This window comes from Tachypleus tridentatus, chromosome 4, assembly GCF_004210375.1.
Source record: "Tachypleus tridentatus isolate NWPU-2018 chromosome 4, ASM421037v1, whole genome shotgun sequence".
Lineage (NCBI taxonomy): Eukaryota > Metazoa > Arthropoda > Merostomata > Xiphosura > Limulidae > Tachypleus > Tachypleus tridentatus.
Genome location: NC_134828.1, coordinates 118,511,992 through 118,532,112, shown reverse-complemented (window position 1 = coordinate 118,532,112; position 20,121 = coordinate 118,511,992). Strand labels below are relative to the sequence as shown.

At 35.1% G+C, this 20,121-nt stretch overlaps 1 protein-coding gene across 3 annotated transcripts in view; it reads right to left on the bottom strand.

Moving 5' to 3' along the window:
• Nucleotides 1-1,075: 1,075 nt before the first annotated feature.
• LOC143249947 (carnosine N-methyltransferase-like) overlaps nucleotides 1,076-20,121 on the bottom strand; it is a 71,557-nt gene continuing 52,511 nt past the window's right edge. For 2 of the 3 annotated variants that reach the window (XM_076500572.1, XM_076500573.1), the window contains exons 5-7: nucleotides 17,836-18,014; nucleotides 17,323-17,540; nucleotides 1,076-4,026 (exon numbers count right to left, since the gene is read on the bottom strand). In XM_076500572.1, coding sequence (XP_076356687.1) covers nucleotides 3,922-4,026; nucleotides 17,323-17,540; nucleotides 17,836-18,014 — 502 coding nt within the window. In that variant the 3' untranslated portion in view covers nucleotides 1,076-3,921. Of the gene's footprint in view, nucleotides 4,027-17,293; nucleotides 17,541-17,835; nucleotides 18,015-20,121 lie in introns of all 3 variants that reach the window. The other variant, XM_076500574.1, reaches the window with a different exon arrangement.

The following is a 20,121-nucleotide window of genomic DNA, read 5'->3' as shown; positions in this document are numbered from 1 at the left end:
TACAATATTAGTGCTAATGATTTTACTAATGTTGTACACCAGAGACAAGGTGACGAATCTGTAAATTATTAAATAAAATAGTCAACTCTCTCTTACATTACAATATTAGTGCTAATGATTTTACTAATGTTGTGCACCAGGGACAAGGTGATGAATCTGTAAATCATTAAATAAAATAGTCAACTCTCTCTTACATTACAATATTAGTGCTAATGATTTTACTAATGTTGTACACCAGAGACAAGGTGACGAATCTGTAAATTATTAAATAAAATAGTCAACAACTCTGTATCTTATATTACAATACTAGTGCTAATGATTTCACCAATGTTGTCGTAAACAGAAACAAGGTGATGAATCTGTAAATTATTAGATAAAATAGTTAACAACTCTGTATCTTACATTACAATACTAGTGCTAATGATTTCACTAATGTTGTAGACCAGAGACAAGGTGATGAATATGTAAATTATTAAATAAAATAGTCAACAACTCTCTCTTACATTAGAATATTAGTGCTAATGATTTCACTAATGTTGTCGTACACCAAAGAGAAGGTTATGAATCGGTAAATTATTAAATCAAATAGTCAACAACACTATCTTAAATTAAATTACAATATTGGTGCTAATGATTTCACCAATGTTGTCATAGAACAGAGACAAGGTGATGAATCTGTAAGTTATTAAATCAAATAGTCAACAACTCTGTATCTTACATTACAATATGTGCTAATGATTTCTCTAATGTTGTCGTAGAACGGAGACAAGGTGATGAATCTGTAAACTGGTAAATGAGATAGTCTACAACTCTGTATATTACATATGTAAAACAAACTGTTTACATGTGTTGTCTCTACAACATGGAGGTAAATTGTAGCTTCATACGTAGTTTCATGTGCTGGAAACTAAACAAGTGGAATCATACAAAACCATTATCATGTTAAATCTTATATTATGTGCTGTTACAGCAATTATGTTCTTTTGTGGACATTTAGAAATTCACATTTTACACATCTAAGGTTTTGGGTTGTCAACATTCAAAGTCTCGTTTGTATTAGAACTAAAACGAATAATTAATAATTCTAGTTTCTTTATTTACTGCTATTCAGAAATAGCAATACATCAAGTGTGTTTAGTACAGGGAAATTAATGTAATACATGTATACTTCCAAAATACATGTTGTTCAGTTTCATTAAAATGTTATTTGTTCCTCAAACTAACCCATTCTTTTCATTTGACTAAACAACAATTAAAACTATGAAATCTAGTTAAAACTAAGTAAAATGTTATTATTCACCATCCATTCATATTATATAGTAAATTGTACACGGAGACCTGTATAGGCTGAACTTGTCCATATTTGGTAATTTTGTACAACAATTTATATTATATCACACACAATACATATTTTAGCATGAAGAGGAAATACAAAGATGGTCAAAGATCTGCTGAATATGGAATGCTAGAACTTAAATTGTCCTGAGGTATCTGATAAACAAAACGATAACTATACAGTTTTATGACTGTAAAAGAGCTGTCATATTTTACCTTACTCAGTGAACCATCTTTAATTCATGCTTACCTTAAACAATAGTTTAATGTAAATATTTAACCAAGGCACTGTACCACAGCATAATAGCCGAGTTGCTTTAGAAATATGCAAAAGATACCCATCATGTTTGACATGAAAATTCAACTGAATATAAAAACATCAAGGTTTATGATGTAACTTGTAACACTATTAACAAATAAAGTTTTTATTTTGGCATCAGTCAGCTTATATAGACACCATAGGCTGTTCTTAATCAAACAAAATCACTAGTTGATCAGTGAGTAAACTACTTTGTTGTGTATGATAATTGACTTTCTAATCAGTTAGTTGCAGAGAATAGCTGTGTAAGATGCTTTTGGTGACAAGTTCTTGTTATATATACTGGAGAAAACAATATACATGTCTCTTGTTATATATACTGGAGAAAACAATATACATATCTCTTGAGCATCGTGTCATTGGAATATTACCTAGTACAACTAAGTTCGCTAACACTACTTGTTACACTGAAGAGCAAAAGAAACACCAAACATTAATAACATATCTGTGTTATTATACAGCTTGGATCATATAATAAAAAGGAACTTGTAATTAATAAAACAAATACAACATTTTAACCTTCCCTCCAATAAATAAAAATTATCTTTTGTAAAGTAGAAAATAGTTAATTTGTCAAATTGAAAATATCTGTAATCCAAATACAGTAGACAAAAAATATATTGAAATAGTACATGAAGACTTTTATTAAAACTCACAAGAAAATTTGTCCACTTTGAAGTGGGAATTTGTTTTCATGAACTAACAATGGTTACTAATTAATAAAGATAGTTCTTTCAGTTTAATAACATAATACTATTAGCATTTTGTAGCAGAATCATATATTCAATCACGTATAAAAACTCTAACCTTGTACATAGTGCCATCAACATATTATTAGGCATTTGATATTATCATGTTTCTGTAATGGTTGATGATAAAGAAAATACACGTTAGTGTATACAGAGATACAAAAAGAACTCCAGATATGCATTTAGCAGGTTTTAAAGGTTACATACGTAATTTACAAACTACAGAATGGACAAGTTATCTTCACATGAACACTATTTTGAGCTCTAACTTTTCAGACTGACCTCAATACTACCTTTGACTTTAATAAATTATAACTTCGTTAACGTAATTAATCAACTGTAAGAGAATTCTCGAATGTGATCTTTGTTCAGAGGAATTTAAAAATAATTTACACTGTTCACAAAAATTATGAAGTGAAAATAATTTTAAATACAAAAATTATGTAATTTTTTACTTGAATTCAATGAACAGTAATGGTCATGAATGTAACTCTGCATTCATTATAATTACAGCCTTCATTAGGTGTTCACTAAGTTGAAACACAAAATTAAATTTTTCTACCTCCAGTATTTACAGTACACTGTTCTTTCCTTCAATAAACTGTATCTATAATTGTTTCTATTAAACTGTGGAGCTTGTAAAACAAACACACTATCTATAGGCCACTATGGTATAGCTACAACATTCAAAGTATTTAAATTGAAATACCCAAATTACAAACTTTACAAGGACTCATACACCTTGCATATTTTGGTGAAATTATTTGAACAGTTGCACATACGAAAAACTCATAGGCATATATACATACATCGTAAATCCACATCTTCTATTTCAATAACTCATTTATATGTGTAACAAAATTTATCTGAAACACTTCAGATGCTGCTACTTAATGGATTATTAGCTAGTTTCCAACAACAATGTACAATTGTTTTACTTGCTAATTGGTTAAGTACATATTACAAGTAAATATTTCACATTGTGTATGTACAGTTTGTGAATGAATATTCACATTGGTTTTATGCTATCATGACTAGAGGACCAGTTTCAGAAGAGAGTCATTTTCTAACAATAGCTTACAGCATGAATATAACGTACTATGTACTACTGTTCAATATTAGTGGCAGAAAGATATGAAGAAACTTACACAGCTTGAAATAATTAACCTTATACTGCCACTTTTAATAACAGTTTTAAAATGTAGGCTATAAAGCACACCAAAGTCTGATCTAAAAAGCAAAGATCCCAAATGTTCTAGCTTATAGAATTCTATTTATATGTTGGCTTGTTTAGTTTTTCAATGCACTACTTTAAAACTTTCATAAACACATTTTAATTCAGACATACAGACAGTTCAGGCTATGAAAAATATGTGCAAACTTTGTGCATCTATAAAATATAGCATGTTTGATGCAGTTTCATAATAAAATATAAAAGATGCTAGTCCTGAAGTCCTACCCCACACAAAGTTTGTTGATAACCGTTACTATGTACATAAATTCCCAGCAACACTCCAATCACGAAAGTGTCTTTCTACATACAAAAAATACACTGTGGTACTCATAAAACATCATTGACCGTGGATTCTGTGTATATGGTGTTCTCAAGCCTGTTTCTTCTTTCTGGAAAACATACAGAAACATTAGTACAAATATATGCATTGTAAACATTTAACATGCCATATGTGTCTATCCATTTAACATGCCATATATTCGATGTGTCTATCCATTTAACATGCCATATATTCGATGTGTCTATCCATTTAACATGCCATATATTCTGTGTGTCTATCCATTTAACATGCCATATATTCTATGTGTCTATCCATTTAACATGCCATATATTCGATGTGTATCCATTTAACATGCCATATATTCGATGTGTCTATCCATTTAACATGCCATATGTGTCTATCCATTTAACATGCCATGTGTCTATCCATTTAACATGCCATATGTGTCTATCCATTTAACATGCCATATATTCTATGTGTCTATCCATTTAACATGCCATATATTCGATGTGTCTATCCATTTAACATGCCATATATTCGATGTGTCTATCCATTTAACATGCCATATATTCTATGTGTCTATCCATTTAACATGCCATATATTCGATGTGTCTATCCATTTAACATGCCCTATGTGTCTATCCATTTAACATGCCATATATTCTGTGTCTATCCACATGTATATTTTTCTTTATTTTTTTAAGTACAAAATTTTTCTACAGTAAAATTCTCAGACTTTCTACACTTTATACGTATATATGTACTTGCTTTGAGAAAAACTTATAAACAAAAAATATCTTAATCTAACCAGTTATCTCAGTAAGATAATAGGTTAAACACATGAATCAGTATGTAATTTATTATGAGTGTAACAAAAGTACAAATAGCATTACTTAAATTATATTGGAAATGCATTTTTAGGTAAGGGAGATTGAAGATGTTAACATCTGAAATGACATCTCAACCTCTGTGCACAGAATAGCTAGAATTCTGTAATGAAATGATATCCCTTTCAAAACTGCAAAAACCAAAAACCCATGAAGTGTGACACCTGATGGTAGGGCCTCCATGGAATGTAGTGCTCCACTTTAAGAAGAAGAAGAGAATTTGGTTTAGGACGACCTCAAGGGCCTAGGTCCTCACTGGACACCCACTGGAAATGTTATTTACAGGAAACAATGCAATGGGTAACCATGAAACCTCATTATGAAAAGCTGGCATGCACAATGGATAGTCTCTTCTATCAGTTCTTCCATGACAGTCCATGAAATGGTACATTCTATATCAAACAGTTTGCAGATTTAATACAACAAGAATACTTCAAGGGATCTTGCAGAACATTCCATCTTGACACTGGGTATTGGAAGAGCCAGGGAGGATAGATATCCTAGCTCAATGCAGATTTGAGGAGATAAACATACCCTCAGAAGTGACAGTAGCTAATTTGCAGAATCCAATAAATGTGAAGAGGGTGATGAAAAAGAAAATATGCTTACCCTTTTCAAAGATGGTGTTTAGGTTCAAAAATGGCAACCGCAGGGGGTCAAACATGCCATTATGGAAGACCTTGTCTGAGGGTCAGCTAAACTGTGACACAAAGAGTGGGACAAGTGGTGGAATATGAGAAAGCCTGTGAGCATCAATATCTAGCAAAGAATACACCAACTGGAAGAGTTGACAGATTTATTCAGCAAGTCCCTGGACAAAGAGAAGTCCCAAGACATAACACTAACAGGAACCACAAAAAGAAGTTATGTGAAATAAGACTCCACAGCTTAAACCACAAACAGAAGATGATCCAGCTCTGAATGAACATAAACAATGAAATAACACTCCACAGCTTGAACCACAAACAGAAGATGATCCAGCTCTAAATGAACATAAACAATGAAATAACACTCCACAACTTGAACCACAAACAGAAGATGATCCAGCTCTGAATGAACATAAACAATGAAATAACACTCCACAACTTGAACCACAAACAGAAGATGATCCAGCTCTGAATGAACATAAACAATGAAATAACACTCCACAGCTTGAACCACAAACAGAAGATGATCCAGCTCTAAATGAACATAAACAATGAAATAACACTCCACAACTTGAACCACAAACAGAAGATGATCCAGCTCTGAATGAACATAAACAATGAAATAACACTCCACAACTTGAACCACAAACAGAAGATGATCCAGCTCTGAATGAACATAAACAATGAAATAACACTCCACAGCTTGAACCACAAACAGAAGATGATCCAGCTCTAAATGAACATAAACAATGAAATAACACTCCACAACTTGAACCACAAACAGAAGATGATCCAGCTCTGAATGAACATAAACAATGAAATAACACTCCACAACTTGAACCACAAACAGAAGATGATCCAGCTCTGAATGAACATAAACAATGAAATAACACTCCACAGCTTGAACCACAAACAGAAGATGATCCAGCTCTGAATGAACATAAACAATGAAATAACACTCCACAGCTTGAACCACAAACAGAAGATGATCCAGCTCTGAATGAACATAAACAATGACATAACACTCCACAGCTTGAACCACAAACAGAAAATGATCCTGAATGAACATAAACAATGAAATAACACTCCACAGCTTAAACCACAAACAGAAGATGATCCAGCTCTGAATGAATATAAACAAGAGATAAAAGAAAGAGCTGACAGAAGAGAAAGAATTGACCACCTTCCTGACCAGTCAAAGTCCTTGGAAGAAAGTGTGTGTGGGAAATATTGATGACATATATATTCAAACAATGGTGATTACAGAAAAGAACGAGAAGGAAATATATGTCTTCAGAGAAAGGTGGTATATTGACAGTGACTCAATAGAGCACAAGTCAGACTATGTGAAGTCACTTTAAAGTTCTAACCAAGCATGGCAATGGATAAGGAAATAGGTGAAGGAGGAAGAATCATAATAAAGTGGAGACGTTGGCTGGTTTGTTTTATGATGCAAAATAACTAGGCTCTCTGTGCCAAAACTCCTGAAAAAAGTTAAAATTAAAGTAAAATTATTAAAATTCGTAAAAAAAATTAAGGTGAAACAAAGTTGAATTTTTGAACTAAAAACATAAATAGCATTAAATCCAATTTTTACATTAGTCTTCAGCAGTGAGAGAAAAAATCACAGTAATACAAGTTACAAAGGACTTTCTGTAGCATAACTGTAATTATCATAACTCATCAGGAAGACTAACAGGTAAGTACAAAAACCACCATCAGTCACCTGAAGTTGGCCTTTTCAGTCCTGGTTTCGAGTTAACTTTATGGCCATTTTAAGAGGTTAAAGTAATACAAGTTTAAAAAGACTTGTAGCAAAATTTTAATTATTATAACTCGCAAAGATGACTAACGGGTAGTTCAAACAGCAGCGTTAGTTACCTGAAGTTGACCTTTCCAGTCCTGGTTTCAAAATATTTGACATTATGTCCATTTCCTAATTTCAAATTGAACTACATGTACTTTGATTCTTAAAAGGGAATCATATTAAAAAAGGTCTAATGTATAAATTAAAAACTTAAATAGCATTAAAAAGTTTAGTGACCTTTAAAAAACTAAAAACATTTCCAAGGTGGTCAGTGTCACCATCATCAATAGCACTGTCTAACATTATGGACAAACATTGGGACAGAACATGTTTAAAATGGTGCTGTCCTAACGATGGCAAGACAGTATAATGTGCCTTATTGTGACCTGAGTGTTACACAAATTACACACTGGTGCATCAGTTCCAAATAAAATAAAACAATGAGTTAAAAACTGTGACCAATGCATAGTCTAGTTAGAACAACTTCCTCTTTCTGATCCTTATGGAAGCAGAACAGCCAAAGTTCAATAGAATGTTTTTTATTTGAAAAAGCTTGTTTCATGTTGCTCACTCCAAGTCATCTGCCTGCATGAAGCCGAGCCTTGAATACAGGACCATAGTCCATGTATGAAACAAGTATAACAGTGCCACAGCAGGTAGATTTAGCTGCTGTATCAGCGAGAACATTTCTACAAATACCAACATGGCCTGGTATCCAGAAGAACTGGATAGAAGTAGACGTTAAAGAAAAATGGGACATTTGGTTTTGAATATTGGCAAGAACAGAGTGAGAACTAATGTGAAGCAATTCCAGGGCCAATAAAGAACTGAGTCAATATAAATACTGCAATTTTAGTACTGCTTAGCTTCTATGTGATCCAGGGCAAGATAAATGGTGTACAGTTCAGCAGTGAACACAGAAGCTGTAGAGGGCTGCGTGCAACCACTGAACCATAACAAACCATGGCTAAGCCCACAGAGTCACCTGATTTAAAACAATCTGTATAAATAGGAATGGAAAGATGGTTCAAAAGATGTTCAGAAAATAACACACAGTATTTCTAATCAGGAGTGTCTGCTTTTCTCAGATAACTTAAAGATAGGTCACATTTGGGGACTGTAATAAGCCATGGTGGGATGGCTGACCAGTGGATACTGCAATGTTATCCAAGGACAGACCCAATTCATCCAACTGCTCCTGGATATCAAGGCCAAGAGGAGCAATAGCAGATTGTCTGTTCTGAAAAAGGAAGGAAAACACATTCCCAGGTGGGATGCTTTGGTAAGGAATGTGGTTTTGAAGCATACAGTAAAGACAGTTGCACACGGTGGAGATGCAAAGGAGGTTCATGAGACTGTGTGTATAAGCTCTCAACTGGGAAAAGTGCAGAAAGTCTAGGTGCAGAGCCAAAGTCCCTGATGATGAATGTGGTTCAGCATCTTTAAAGCTAAAGACCTGGCAGAGCAGTAGACCAGTGATCCATAGGCTAGTTTGAATCGAATAAGAGCACAATATATCTTTAGCATAAAACATTGATTCGCTCCCCAAGTGGTGGAAGAGAGGACATGGAGGATGTTCAGTGCTCTTGTAGATTTGACAGGATGCTGCTTGATGTGTGGTATAAAGGTCAGCTTACGGGTCAAAGATAAGCCCCAAGAACTTTGTTTCAGGGACCAAAGGTAGCAGAGCTTCACTGATATGGAGTTCAGGATCAGGGTGAATACCCCACTGGCAGCAAAAGTGCATGCAAATGGTTTTGGAGAGAGGGAAGTTAAAACCATTTGCTATGGTCGACTTCAGTAAACTATTGAGGGCAGTCTCTAGCTGCCACTCAGTATATCTCATGTTTGACAACTGATATGAAATGTGAAAGTCTTTGACATAGAGCCTGTTTGCAAAAGTAAGAGAGAATCACTCAGTGATGACATTAATCTTTATTCTGAAAAGTGTGATACTCAAAACACAGCCCTGAGGGACTCCAACTTCCTGTAAAAAAGAACGAGAAAGTGTCGACCCCCCACACAAATTTGGAATCGCCTGTCCATTAAAAAATTGTTAATAAAAATGGGCAAATGGCCACGTAACCCAGGCTTAGAGAAAGGTACGACAGTAGTCTGGTGCCAGACATCAGGATAAACATTCTCCTGCCAGATGCAGTTGAAAACAATCAGAAGAATAGCAAGAGAAGCAGGAGATAGATGGCACAACATTTCATAGTGTACATCATCAGATCTGACTGATGTTCTGCCAGACCTAGAGATGCCAACTATTTCAAATGACTGAACGTAATGATTGTAGACAGAGCCCTTTCACAGTTTTAGTCCTTTTAGATTTGCCAGAAACAATACAATCTGGTGAACGAGGCCTCTTTTTTTCCATCTTGTGAACGATTGCATTGGTGTTTCTATGCCGCTCAGAAAACGAGAAATACCCATCTATGTGAGCACTGATTGGCTGACAAGCAATGATGACGTAACTATGGATTCCCTCACGTACCCAGTATGGAGAAGCACTGCACTCAAACTACTGGTAGACGTCGGAGATACAAATATTTTTTATTATTTCAAGCACAAACATGATTATTGCAAGTAGCCATTTCGACTATGTCTTTTATTTATTATCAAAATTTATTTGTATCTCACTAGAAATTTTCTTTTCACCCCTTTCAAGCCCTGGGGGAACAATTTATCACTTTATTGCATAGGCCTATATAATATATAATAATTTGGGAGTTGCAACAAGTCGTAATATTTGTCTGTATGAGCGTATAGTCATAATGTATACACCAAAATCGTAATGTTTGATATCTCTGCAGACCAATAAAGGGCCAGTTTGAGTTCCATTAGTGTAAAGGGACGATTATAGTTATAGAGACAATCAGCTCGAAAGGTGATAGCTCTGCCCGAGTCATGTGGGCTAGGAAGGTGGAGGATGAAGCAGAAGTGCTAGATACCTGGCTAAAGCTTTCACCTAGAGTATCGGCGATGCTCTGGGTATCAGCTACTTCCTGGCCATCAGACAACAAGATCGAGAGGGGGACAGAATTATATTGCTAACTGACCTTTCAAATCTTGCCCCATGTGACTTTGGAACTGGTGGTAGAAGATATGCTGATTGCGAACTTAATTGAAGGACGTCTTACCCACTGAGCATGTGCATGGACCTGCTGGAAAGCGATGTGGTATGAAAAGTATCCCAGGCCCGTTTTTGAGCCTTCTGTGCCATGTAGCAGGCAGAATTCCACCACAAACAAGGATATCGTAGAAAATGTGTCGAGGTTTTAGGAATACACTGAGCAGCTGCCTGTATAATACAGTCAGTTACTGCTGCCACACAATCATCTGTTGATGGCTTACAGATGATGGCAGGATTAAGTTCTGCAAGAGCAGTGAAAGAGGGCCAGTTTGCTTGATCCAGCTTCCACCGGGACATGCGGGTCAGGTGGCATCGACCACAGCCAGTCTCTCTCAAAATCAGGAAAATGTTTAATGCCTGATGGATTATTGTCAATCCCACATGAAAAGTGGGAGAATAGTGAAGGGGAGCAAATTGAGAAATCAGTAGCAGTAAAGAACTGACTAGGTGCATGAAAATAAGTATAAGAGCCATTACTGAAATGAGAAAAGTTGTGATCAGAGAGCATACATTCCACAGAGCAACTCCTCCCATCAATATCACTACTTCTCCAGAGGGGATGATGTCCATTAAAGTCCTCCAGGATTAAAAAGGGATACAGCAACTGTTCAATGAGAGCATCCAGGTCTGATTGATCACAGGTTTCTCCAGGCAATAGGTATAGAGATCAAACAGTGATGGTACAAATCGAAGGAAACACAGATGGCTACAGCCTTCAAAGGTGTATCGAGTGGCAAAGACAGAGTGGGCACATGCTGATCAACCAATAGTGCATTCATCCATCACACAGCCTGTGATTTCTACACAAAGAAAACTGCAGAGAGGTGACTGTTTTGGTAGGTTTCAGAAATGTTTATTGTAAAGAAAGACATACAGGATGGTAGGAACCAATCAGTGCTTTTGGCCAGTTTTATTTACTCGTAGGTGAATTGAGTGGAGAACCCTTCTGTATATGACCACATCTTTTTTCTTTACTGTCTTTATTCGAGGGAGTTCTATCGACCTCCATGGATCCTGCCCTGGTTCAATTGGGCAGGTCTTTGCTGTTGGAAGAGGATTCCAGTGAATGAGAACTTAAATGAATGATCGTTTTGCATGTTGGGGTGGGAAAAGAACATGTATCCAAGGAAATGCTTGTACCCAGAACCAAAGGAAGTGGATATTGAGATTTTTTGGAATGTATGTAAGGGACAGAAATGGGTTTTGAAATTGATTCATCAACTTTTTTAGCTATGGAGATCAAAAGACTTTTCATTTGGTTTGAGAACAATTCTTTTGGAGGCCAGAGAGATCTGTCTGCACTCCCAAGGTAGTAGTGGACAGCAACTTTCGAGCCTCAGGATAAGTGATGTTTTGAATCATTTTTAAACATTACACGTCTTTTTCTGCCAACCATTTAGGACAAGAACGAAAGTAGGATGAGTAAGAGCCATTGCTACTGACACAATGAGGGTCGGTTTCACACTCATAGGCATCATAGTCCTTGCCACCGCAAAAAGTACACATCAAGGAACCACGACATGACACCTTTGAGTGACTGAACCACTGACACTGGAAATATCTGAGAGTTTGGAATGCATGGCCGTATTCTGCAATTAAGATAACATGCTTTGATGGTGGCAGGTGAATGTGGTGATGTAAATGTCAGAATGAGGACAGTGGTTGGCATTGTAATTCCATCTTTGTGAGTGGAGATATGTCTCATTGCAGAAATTCCTTGAGTGGAGAAACCAGTGAGAATCTCTGATCTAGGGATGTTTTTCAAGTCTCTCCCAACAGTAACTCCTCGTGATGAATTCAAAGTAGCATGAGGTGTAACCTTAATAGGTATATCCTCAATTGCCTTCGAATGCAAGAGGAGTTCACTGTGTTGCAATGTGGATGTTTCCACCAATATGTCACCAAAGCAAAGCTTCTTTACTGACTTTGGAGAGCCAGCAAGTCCCTCCTGAATGAAAAAGAGAAACATTTGCTCTAAAGGTTTGTCTGAAAGAGAATGTAAGGTGTTACAGATGTTAAAGATGCTGCTCAGAATCTTTAAGATGTGGTCGTTTACCTATGAACTGTTTTCACAATTTTATTTAAGTTTTTATTTGGAGGATTCACAATAAAAAAGGAATAATTTGGTACCACTGAACCCACCCACCATGGAGCCCTACGAGGGGATGCACTACAATGTCAAACAAGGAAACTGCAGCAATGCCAGGGTTTTGTGAGCACTATACCCAGACACCAGACATCAGATACAACATCCATAACACCTGCTAAGAACATCCAACACTGGTACTTGGTTAACCCTAGCCTAAGTGGACTAGCCAATTGACCCAAGGAAGGCCACTCCAAGGCTTCCTGTCTGTAGGGATTCAAGACCAAAGTAGTGTGTTAGGGTTGGACCCCTCAACCACGAGGTTCCTCTCCTCCCCTTCACGGGTCACCATGCACAGCAAACATGTAGGTGGATTTTAGATCCCAAAAGAGGTAAACTGAAAGAACAGAACCTTCCTTCGGAGGTTCCCTCACCACATACAGGAATCCACACTGAGGGGCTGCAAATGGCAGAGATGAAGAGAAGGTTTGTGTAATTCAATGTATAAACTCTAGACTGCAAAAATACAGAAAGCCCCAGATGGAGAATGAGGTCCAGCATCTTCAATGCAAAGGTTATGGCAAAATCATAGAACAGAGACCAATAGTCCAGTTTGGACTGAATGAGGTCACAATAAATCTTTAGCATCTAACACTGATTTGCTCTCCAAAAGAAAAAAGAGAGAACATTCAGTGCTCTTGTACACTTGGCTGCTTGATGTGTGGAATGAGAGTCAGCTCACGATCAAAGGTTAGCTCCAAGAACTTGAGCTTAGGGACTATAGGAAGAACAACATCACTGAGACAAAGCTCAGGATCAGGTTACATACCCTGTTGGTGACAAAAGTGCATACAAATGGTTTTGGAGAAAGAAAATGAAACACCAATTGCTGTGGTTCACTGCAACAAGCAACTGAGGGTAGTCTGAAGCTCAATAAACCTTAACTCAACTCATTCATCCATAGAGGGCAAAAGATTCTTCATATGGTTTGAGTACGACTCTGTTGGAAGCACTAAAAGATCTGTCTGCACTTCTCCTGTAACAATAACATCCAAGCCTTGGGTAAAATATATTATCATACTTCCTTTTTCTTCATCCACTTAGAGTGAGACTGGTAGTAAGAGGGGTGTAAACCACCACAACTGATGGTTTGAGAGTCAGTTTGACACTTCTAAGTGTCATGTTATTTGTCACCACAACAAGCACACATCAAAGAACCATAACAAGATGCCATTCGTATGTCCAAACCTCTGAGAGGGCTAGGAAGGTATAGCCACACCTTACAGTCCAGATAACCCCCCTTGACAGAGCCAGGTGGACGTGGTGATGTAAATCTCAAAATTAAGACACTTGTTGGTATCATAATTCCATTCTTATGAGTGGAGATATGAAAAACAGTAGAAATAACTTTGATGGAGAAACTAGCAAGGATCTCCAACTCATGAATGTTGTTTAAACACCTCTCAACAATAACTCACTGGGAAGTCACCTCAATGGGTATATCCCCAATGGTATTCGACCACAAGAGGAGTTCACTACAAGGTGTAGATGTTTCCACCAGAATGTGTCCAGGAAGCAACTTTCTGCCTGCCTCTTAGCAAGCAAGAAAACCCCTCTAATCTTTCTTCAATGAAAATGGAACACATCTGCTCTAGAGATTTGTCTGATACAAAGTGGAGCATTAACAATTATGTTCTCTTAATGTTTGTTTTAAATTAAGAAATTAAATCATACATAATATTAAAGTTTGAATTATAATTACAATTTGAAATCAAAGTTATTGACATAAAATAGTAGTTCAATAAAACTTTTATTGTAAGTCAATAAATGTGATGACATGGCCTTTGATCTGCAACCTGTTGTGAAAAGGTTAAAACTGTTGAAGAAATATCTGGCCAAGAGTATCATTGTTGTTTAAACTTCTCAATTTAGTTTAACAAGCACAGAATTTATACATTTGTCTTGTCCAACCTTGTTTTCATCTATCAATTGTTCAGGATCAGGATTACTACTTAAGTCTCCATTAGTAAAAACAGAAAAAAATGCAGAAGTTTATAACCTAGCCATTTCATAAGCATCAGGTACAAGCCTTCCTTTACATCCCTAAAGGATACTATCCCCATACTAACATTTTTGTTACCCTTGATGTATTTAAATTCTTACTATTTATTTGTATTTTCAGCTAAATATAAATTCTTTTAGATGTCCTAATTTCCTGTTCAGCCAACATTCTCGATCTTCTATAATTTTCTAAATCTGCTATAATATCAGTTAATTTAAAAACTTGTGATGCCTTCCTTTAATTTTTATCTATTATTCTGTTTGTAAGTGAATCTGTTTTTTTTTTTTTACTGGCACCTTCCCTTTTCTTCCTGTAAAGAATATTTGAATATTGTTTCTTTATGCATTTTCCACATGTGATCAGTGTGCAAATAATGCAGTTGTTCAATTCACAACAGATAATTCTTGTTGCATACATTCAAAATCTAAATTCAAAATACCATTACTCCTGATTTCCACACGCAGCAAAACAGCAAACCTAATACAGTATATAGTAATATATGTTATATTACTATACTTAATATAGTAGTTATCACTTGTACCACCCTGTAAACCATTTCTGTATTTGAAGTTAACAGTAAATCTAAAATAACATTGTTTCTAATAGGTTCTTTGACCAAGTGGTGAAAAAATCCATCATGAATAGTTTCAAAAAAATTTTCTCCCTCATGGTTTGATTCTAGCATTTCTCAATCCGTATCTTTGAAATTAAAATTAAGACAGTTGTTCAAGAAATGAGTCTGTGAAGAATAACATTAATATTAGAAGAAATCAAAGACACTGAAGAAAAAATTATATACTTGTGAAATCATGTCAAGAAAGAGATTAGAAAGGTGAGGGTTTTCTTGCACTGATAAAGCAGTGTATAGATCAAACCATGGCTGGGTCAACAGCCAGTGAAAGTTGTCATCCTGGCTCTTTTCAAACTGAGAAGGAACATCAGTCAAATAGATGGGAGGAGGAGATCCAGTGTACATGATAGAATCCACAAATCATCAGAATATCAGTTGAACGGATGGGAAGAGGAGGTCCAGTGTGTATGACAGAATCCACAATTTATTGGAACATCAGTTCAAACGAATTGGAGGAGATCCAGTGTACATGATAGAATCCACAAATCATCAAAATATCAGTTGAACAGATGGGAAGAGGAGGTCCAGTGTGTATGACAGAATCCACAATTTATTGGAACATCAGTTCAAACGAATGGGAGGAGATCCAGTGTACATGTCAGAATCCACAAATCATCAGAATATCAGTTGAACGGATGGGAAGAGGAGGTCCAGTGTGTATGACAGAATCCACAATTTATTGGAACATCAGTTCAAACGAATTGGAGGAGATCCAGTGTACATGATAGAAACCACAAATCATCAGAATATCAGTTGAACAGATGGGAAGAGGAGGTCCAGTGTGTATGACAGAATCCACAATTTATTGGAACATCAGTTCAAACGAATTGGAGGAGATCCAGTGTACATGATAGAATCCACAAATCATCAGAATATCAGTTGAATGGATGAGAAGAGGAGGTCCAGTGTGTATGACAGAATCCACAATTTATTGGAATATCAGTTAAAACGGATGGGAGGAGATCCAGTGTACATATCAGAATCCACAAATCATCAAAATATCAGTTGAACGGATGGGAGGAGGAGGTCCAGTGTGCATGAAAGAATCTACAACTTATTGGAACATCAGTTCAAATGGATGGGAGGAGATCCAGTGTACATGATAGAATCCACAAATCATCGGAATATCAGTTGAATGGATGGGAGGAGGAGGTCCAGTGTGCATGACAGAATCCACGATTTATTGGAACATCAGTTCAAACAAATGGGAGGAGATCCAGTGTACATGATAGAATCCACAAATCATCAAAATATCAGTTGAACGGATGGGAGGAGGAGGTCCAGTGTGTATAATAGAATTTACAAATCATTGGAACATCAGTCAAACTAATGGAAGGAAGAAGTCCAGTGTGCACAGAAGAATCCACAAATCATCAAACAATGGCTTTTAAATACTTCACAGCTACTGAGCATCTAGTAGCCATGAATTGTAACACTATGACCATCACAAAAAATAATAGTTACCATCACTTGAAAATTCATAATGGATAAGTAGGAAGAAAAAATGTTTTTCAGTAAAGAGACAGTTAAACTTCAGTGAAATTGAAGTTCCTTAAAACAATTGCAAGTCTCACTTGATTATTTACTGAATTTAAAACACACCCATTTTAGATGATGCAGAGAAAAAGAATGAAGATATTTTTATAACAAGTGTTTAAGGGGTTTATTGTACACAAAGGTTGTGTCAAAGGGAGTTTACATTAAACACAATTTTTAGATGGAAATTAGAGACATTAGTTGCTTGCAAGTCTATAGGAAGACAAGAAAAGTACTATGCTTTTGTTCATAGAGGTATCATCAGAGTAATATTTCTGCTGGACCATGCAAGAGGAACCTAACATTACAGTATGGCTGCATAAAATACAGTAATGAGTTTGGTATGCAGGACTGCGCATTTTTGATAAAAAAAATGAAAAATACTACAATAAAGTGATATTTATAAAACACAGCAGTCATTCACACAAGATAAGTACTGTTGAAACAAATTCAGTAGGAAAGACGTGCTAGAAAATATGTTACACACTTGTATAAAGGAATGGCCAGTAAGGTAGAAACTTCATAAACGTTACTTGTATATCAATCATTTTTACAGATTTTTTAAGAAAATCAAAATATTTAACTGTATTTGAAACAAATCTCAGTTGCCTACTAAGAATTCGAAGCCATAAGCCTGAATGATACTTCTTATTTCTTGATAGCTTGGCTCAATGGAGTCTTCATTAGGTAGATCTGCATAATGGTACAGAAGAGGGCCTAAGTTGATCCAATAACCACCAGGCTTAAGGATGTTTTGTATGGTTTCAATATACAATACAACATTATTTGCTGTGTCCAAGAAGAAGCAGGTGACTACACAATCCCAAGTATCTACATAAAATGTTAAATACATACATAACTTCTTTTATATCTAACTGGGTAAACATCTAATTCATACTTAATATTTCAAAATATCTATTTAATCAATACATTTTGTGATTTACTTTCAAACAAATATCATAAAAAAAACGTTTAAAGGTTTTTCAGTATGAATTTGACAGATAAAACACAACTGGAATTCTATTGGCTGTTTACTTATCTATAATACAAAAAAGATTACATTTAAATCTGTCACCATTTGAAAAACCAATAAATTAACTTTCTTTGAATGCCTTTAAAAAACTACCTGACTCTGTGTAAATTTCCACAAAATTACCAGCAGCCATTGAAAATTCTGAGTTTGGTGGTAAATCTGATGGATCTGAATCTGGAAAGGATGCTGCTCTGATCTGATCTTCTGATGATAAATGATTGTGATACTGATGTACCCAAGGATATATATGATACAAGTTAACGCCTTTACATCTACAAACAAAATGAAGAACACTTGTTTTATATCACTACAACAACATGGAAACAATGCTGCTTTGATTTGATCTTCAGATGACAAATGGTTATGATTATGATTTACAGAAGAACAGACTAATCTTAATGGCTTTTGTATGCACAAAAATATACCTACTTTACACACTTACCACAACATACCCCTAACACAGAGAACACTTCATAAAGCTTATCTACAGTATAACAACAGCATCCCCTAACACAGAGAACACTTCATAAAGCTTATCTACAGTATAACAACAGCATCCCCTAACACAGAGAACACTTCATAAAGCTTATCTACAGTATAACAACAGAATCCCCTAACACAGAGAACACTTCATAAAGCTTCTCTACAGTATAACAACAGCATCCCCTAAAACTGAGCACACTTTATGAAGTTGGAATCGTAAAACAGTTTTTATTACTAATATGTGATGATCACAATCTTTAAATAATAAAGAACAAAAGATATTTTCTAAATTTTAAACCTTCTTACTGAACCTTGTTATATTTAAACAGAACCACTAAGTTATAGCAGCATAAGAACTTAGTGTTCTTTATAATAAACCTGCTAATGCACTTCTTAAACTAAAACATACAAAGAATAGCTGGTTACATCACAGAGTAAATCAGGCATTCAAAATATAAAGATGGAACAGTAGTCAAGTTCTTAAGACATAAACATGAGCAATGAAGTTCATGAGTGACAAACATTACCAGTATTAATTATGAAATCAAGATATATCTAAACACAGTAGTCCAGTTCTTAAGATACAAACATTATAAATAAAGTATAAGTGACAAACACAATCACTATTAATTATAAATCCAGATATATAAAATACAGTAATCTAGGCCTTAAGACAAACTCCATCAAGAAAGTATGAGTGATAAACACACTCAGTATTAATTATAAATACAGATATATAAAATACAGTAATCTAGGCCTTAAGACAGAAACTCCATCAAGAAAGTATGAGTGATAAACACATTCAGTATTAATTATAAATCCAGATATATAAAATACAGTAATCTAGGCCTCAAGACAAACTCCATCAAGAAAGTATGAGTGATAAACACACTCAGTATTAATTATAAATCCAGATATATAAAATACAGTAATCTAGGCCTTAAGACATAAACACCAGCAATAATTCAGCAATAAAGTTTGTGAGTGACCAGTATTAGTCATGAAGCCCAATAACGATAATTTTAACCAATACATATTACCGATTTTAATGTTTCGAGATTAACTGAATTTACCAATTAATTAGTTATCAGCGTAATTAGTTTGATTACATTTAACAGCATGTTTGATGTATCCTTCATTTAATTTGATAAATATCTTCAATCAAAATAATTTAGAAATAAGTTACTTTTCTAACCCTAAACTGTAAAACATCAAAACATGTTATCACACAATGTAAATGAAACCTGTACACCAACCTAAAAAATACAATTATACCATTTCATGGGTTTCTCTACACAAATTTTCAAATGACAACTAAGCTAAAATGATAAATTTTTTGATACAGAAAATAAATATTTCTTAGTGTAACTATTTATAAATCAGAAAAAAATAAAACATTCTGAGGTTTGTACTGGACATTACCCTTACACCACCTGTTTGAAAAAATTTCACCAGTTTAATAACCAATGCCACCTTACTAGTCAACATCAACAGAGTTGAGAAAAATATAGAACTGTTATCAAAAATTAGGATATTTACAGAATAAATTGATTTTTCAACTATAAAAGAGCAGTTATTAAAGTAACAGTACATCATTGTTACAGAGAACAAGGGTATCTGGCTGTAGTACAGTAGTAATATACAAACTAATCACACTGTATACTGGTATATTACTTGAGTGTAAAATATGTTCACTCTGATTCTACCAATAAAAAAGACACTACAACATTAACAATTTTGCAAGATTACTAGACTAACCACTTGCAAAGATTAAAATGATTCATAAGATGGAAATTAAAGTACTCTAACAAGTACCAACATCAAAGTAATGTACATTTTTATTAGTAATGTTTCATTTTGTAATTTTATCATTAGAATGAAAACCCTGAAGTACAG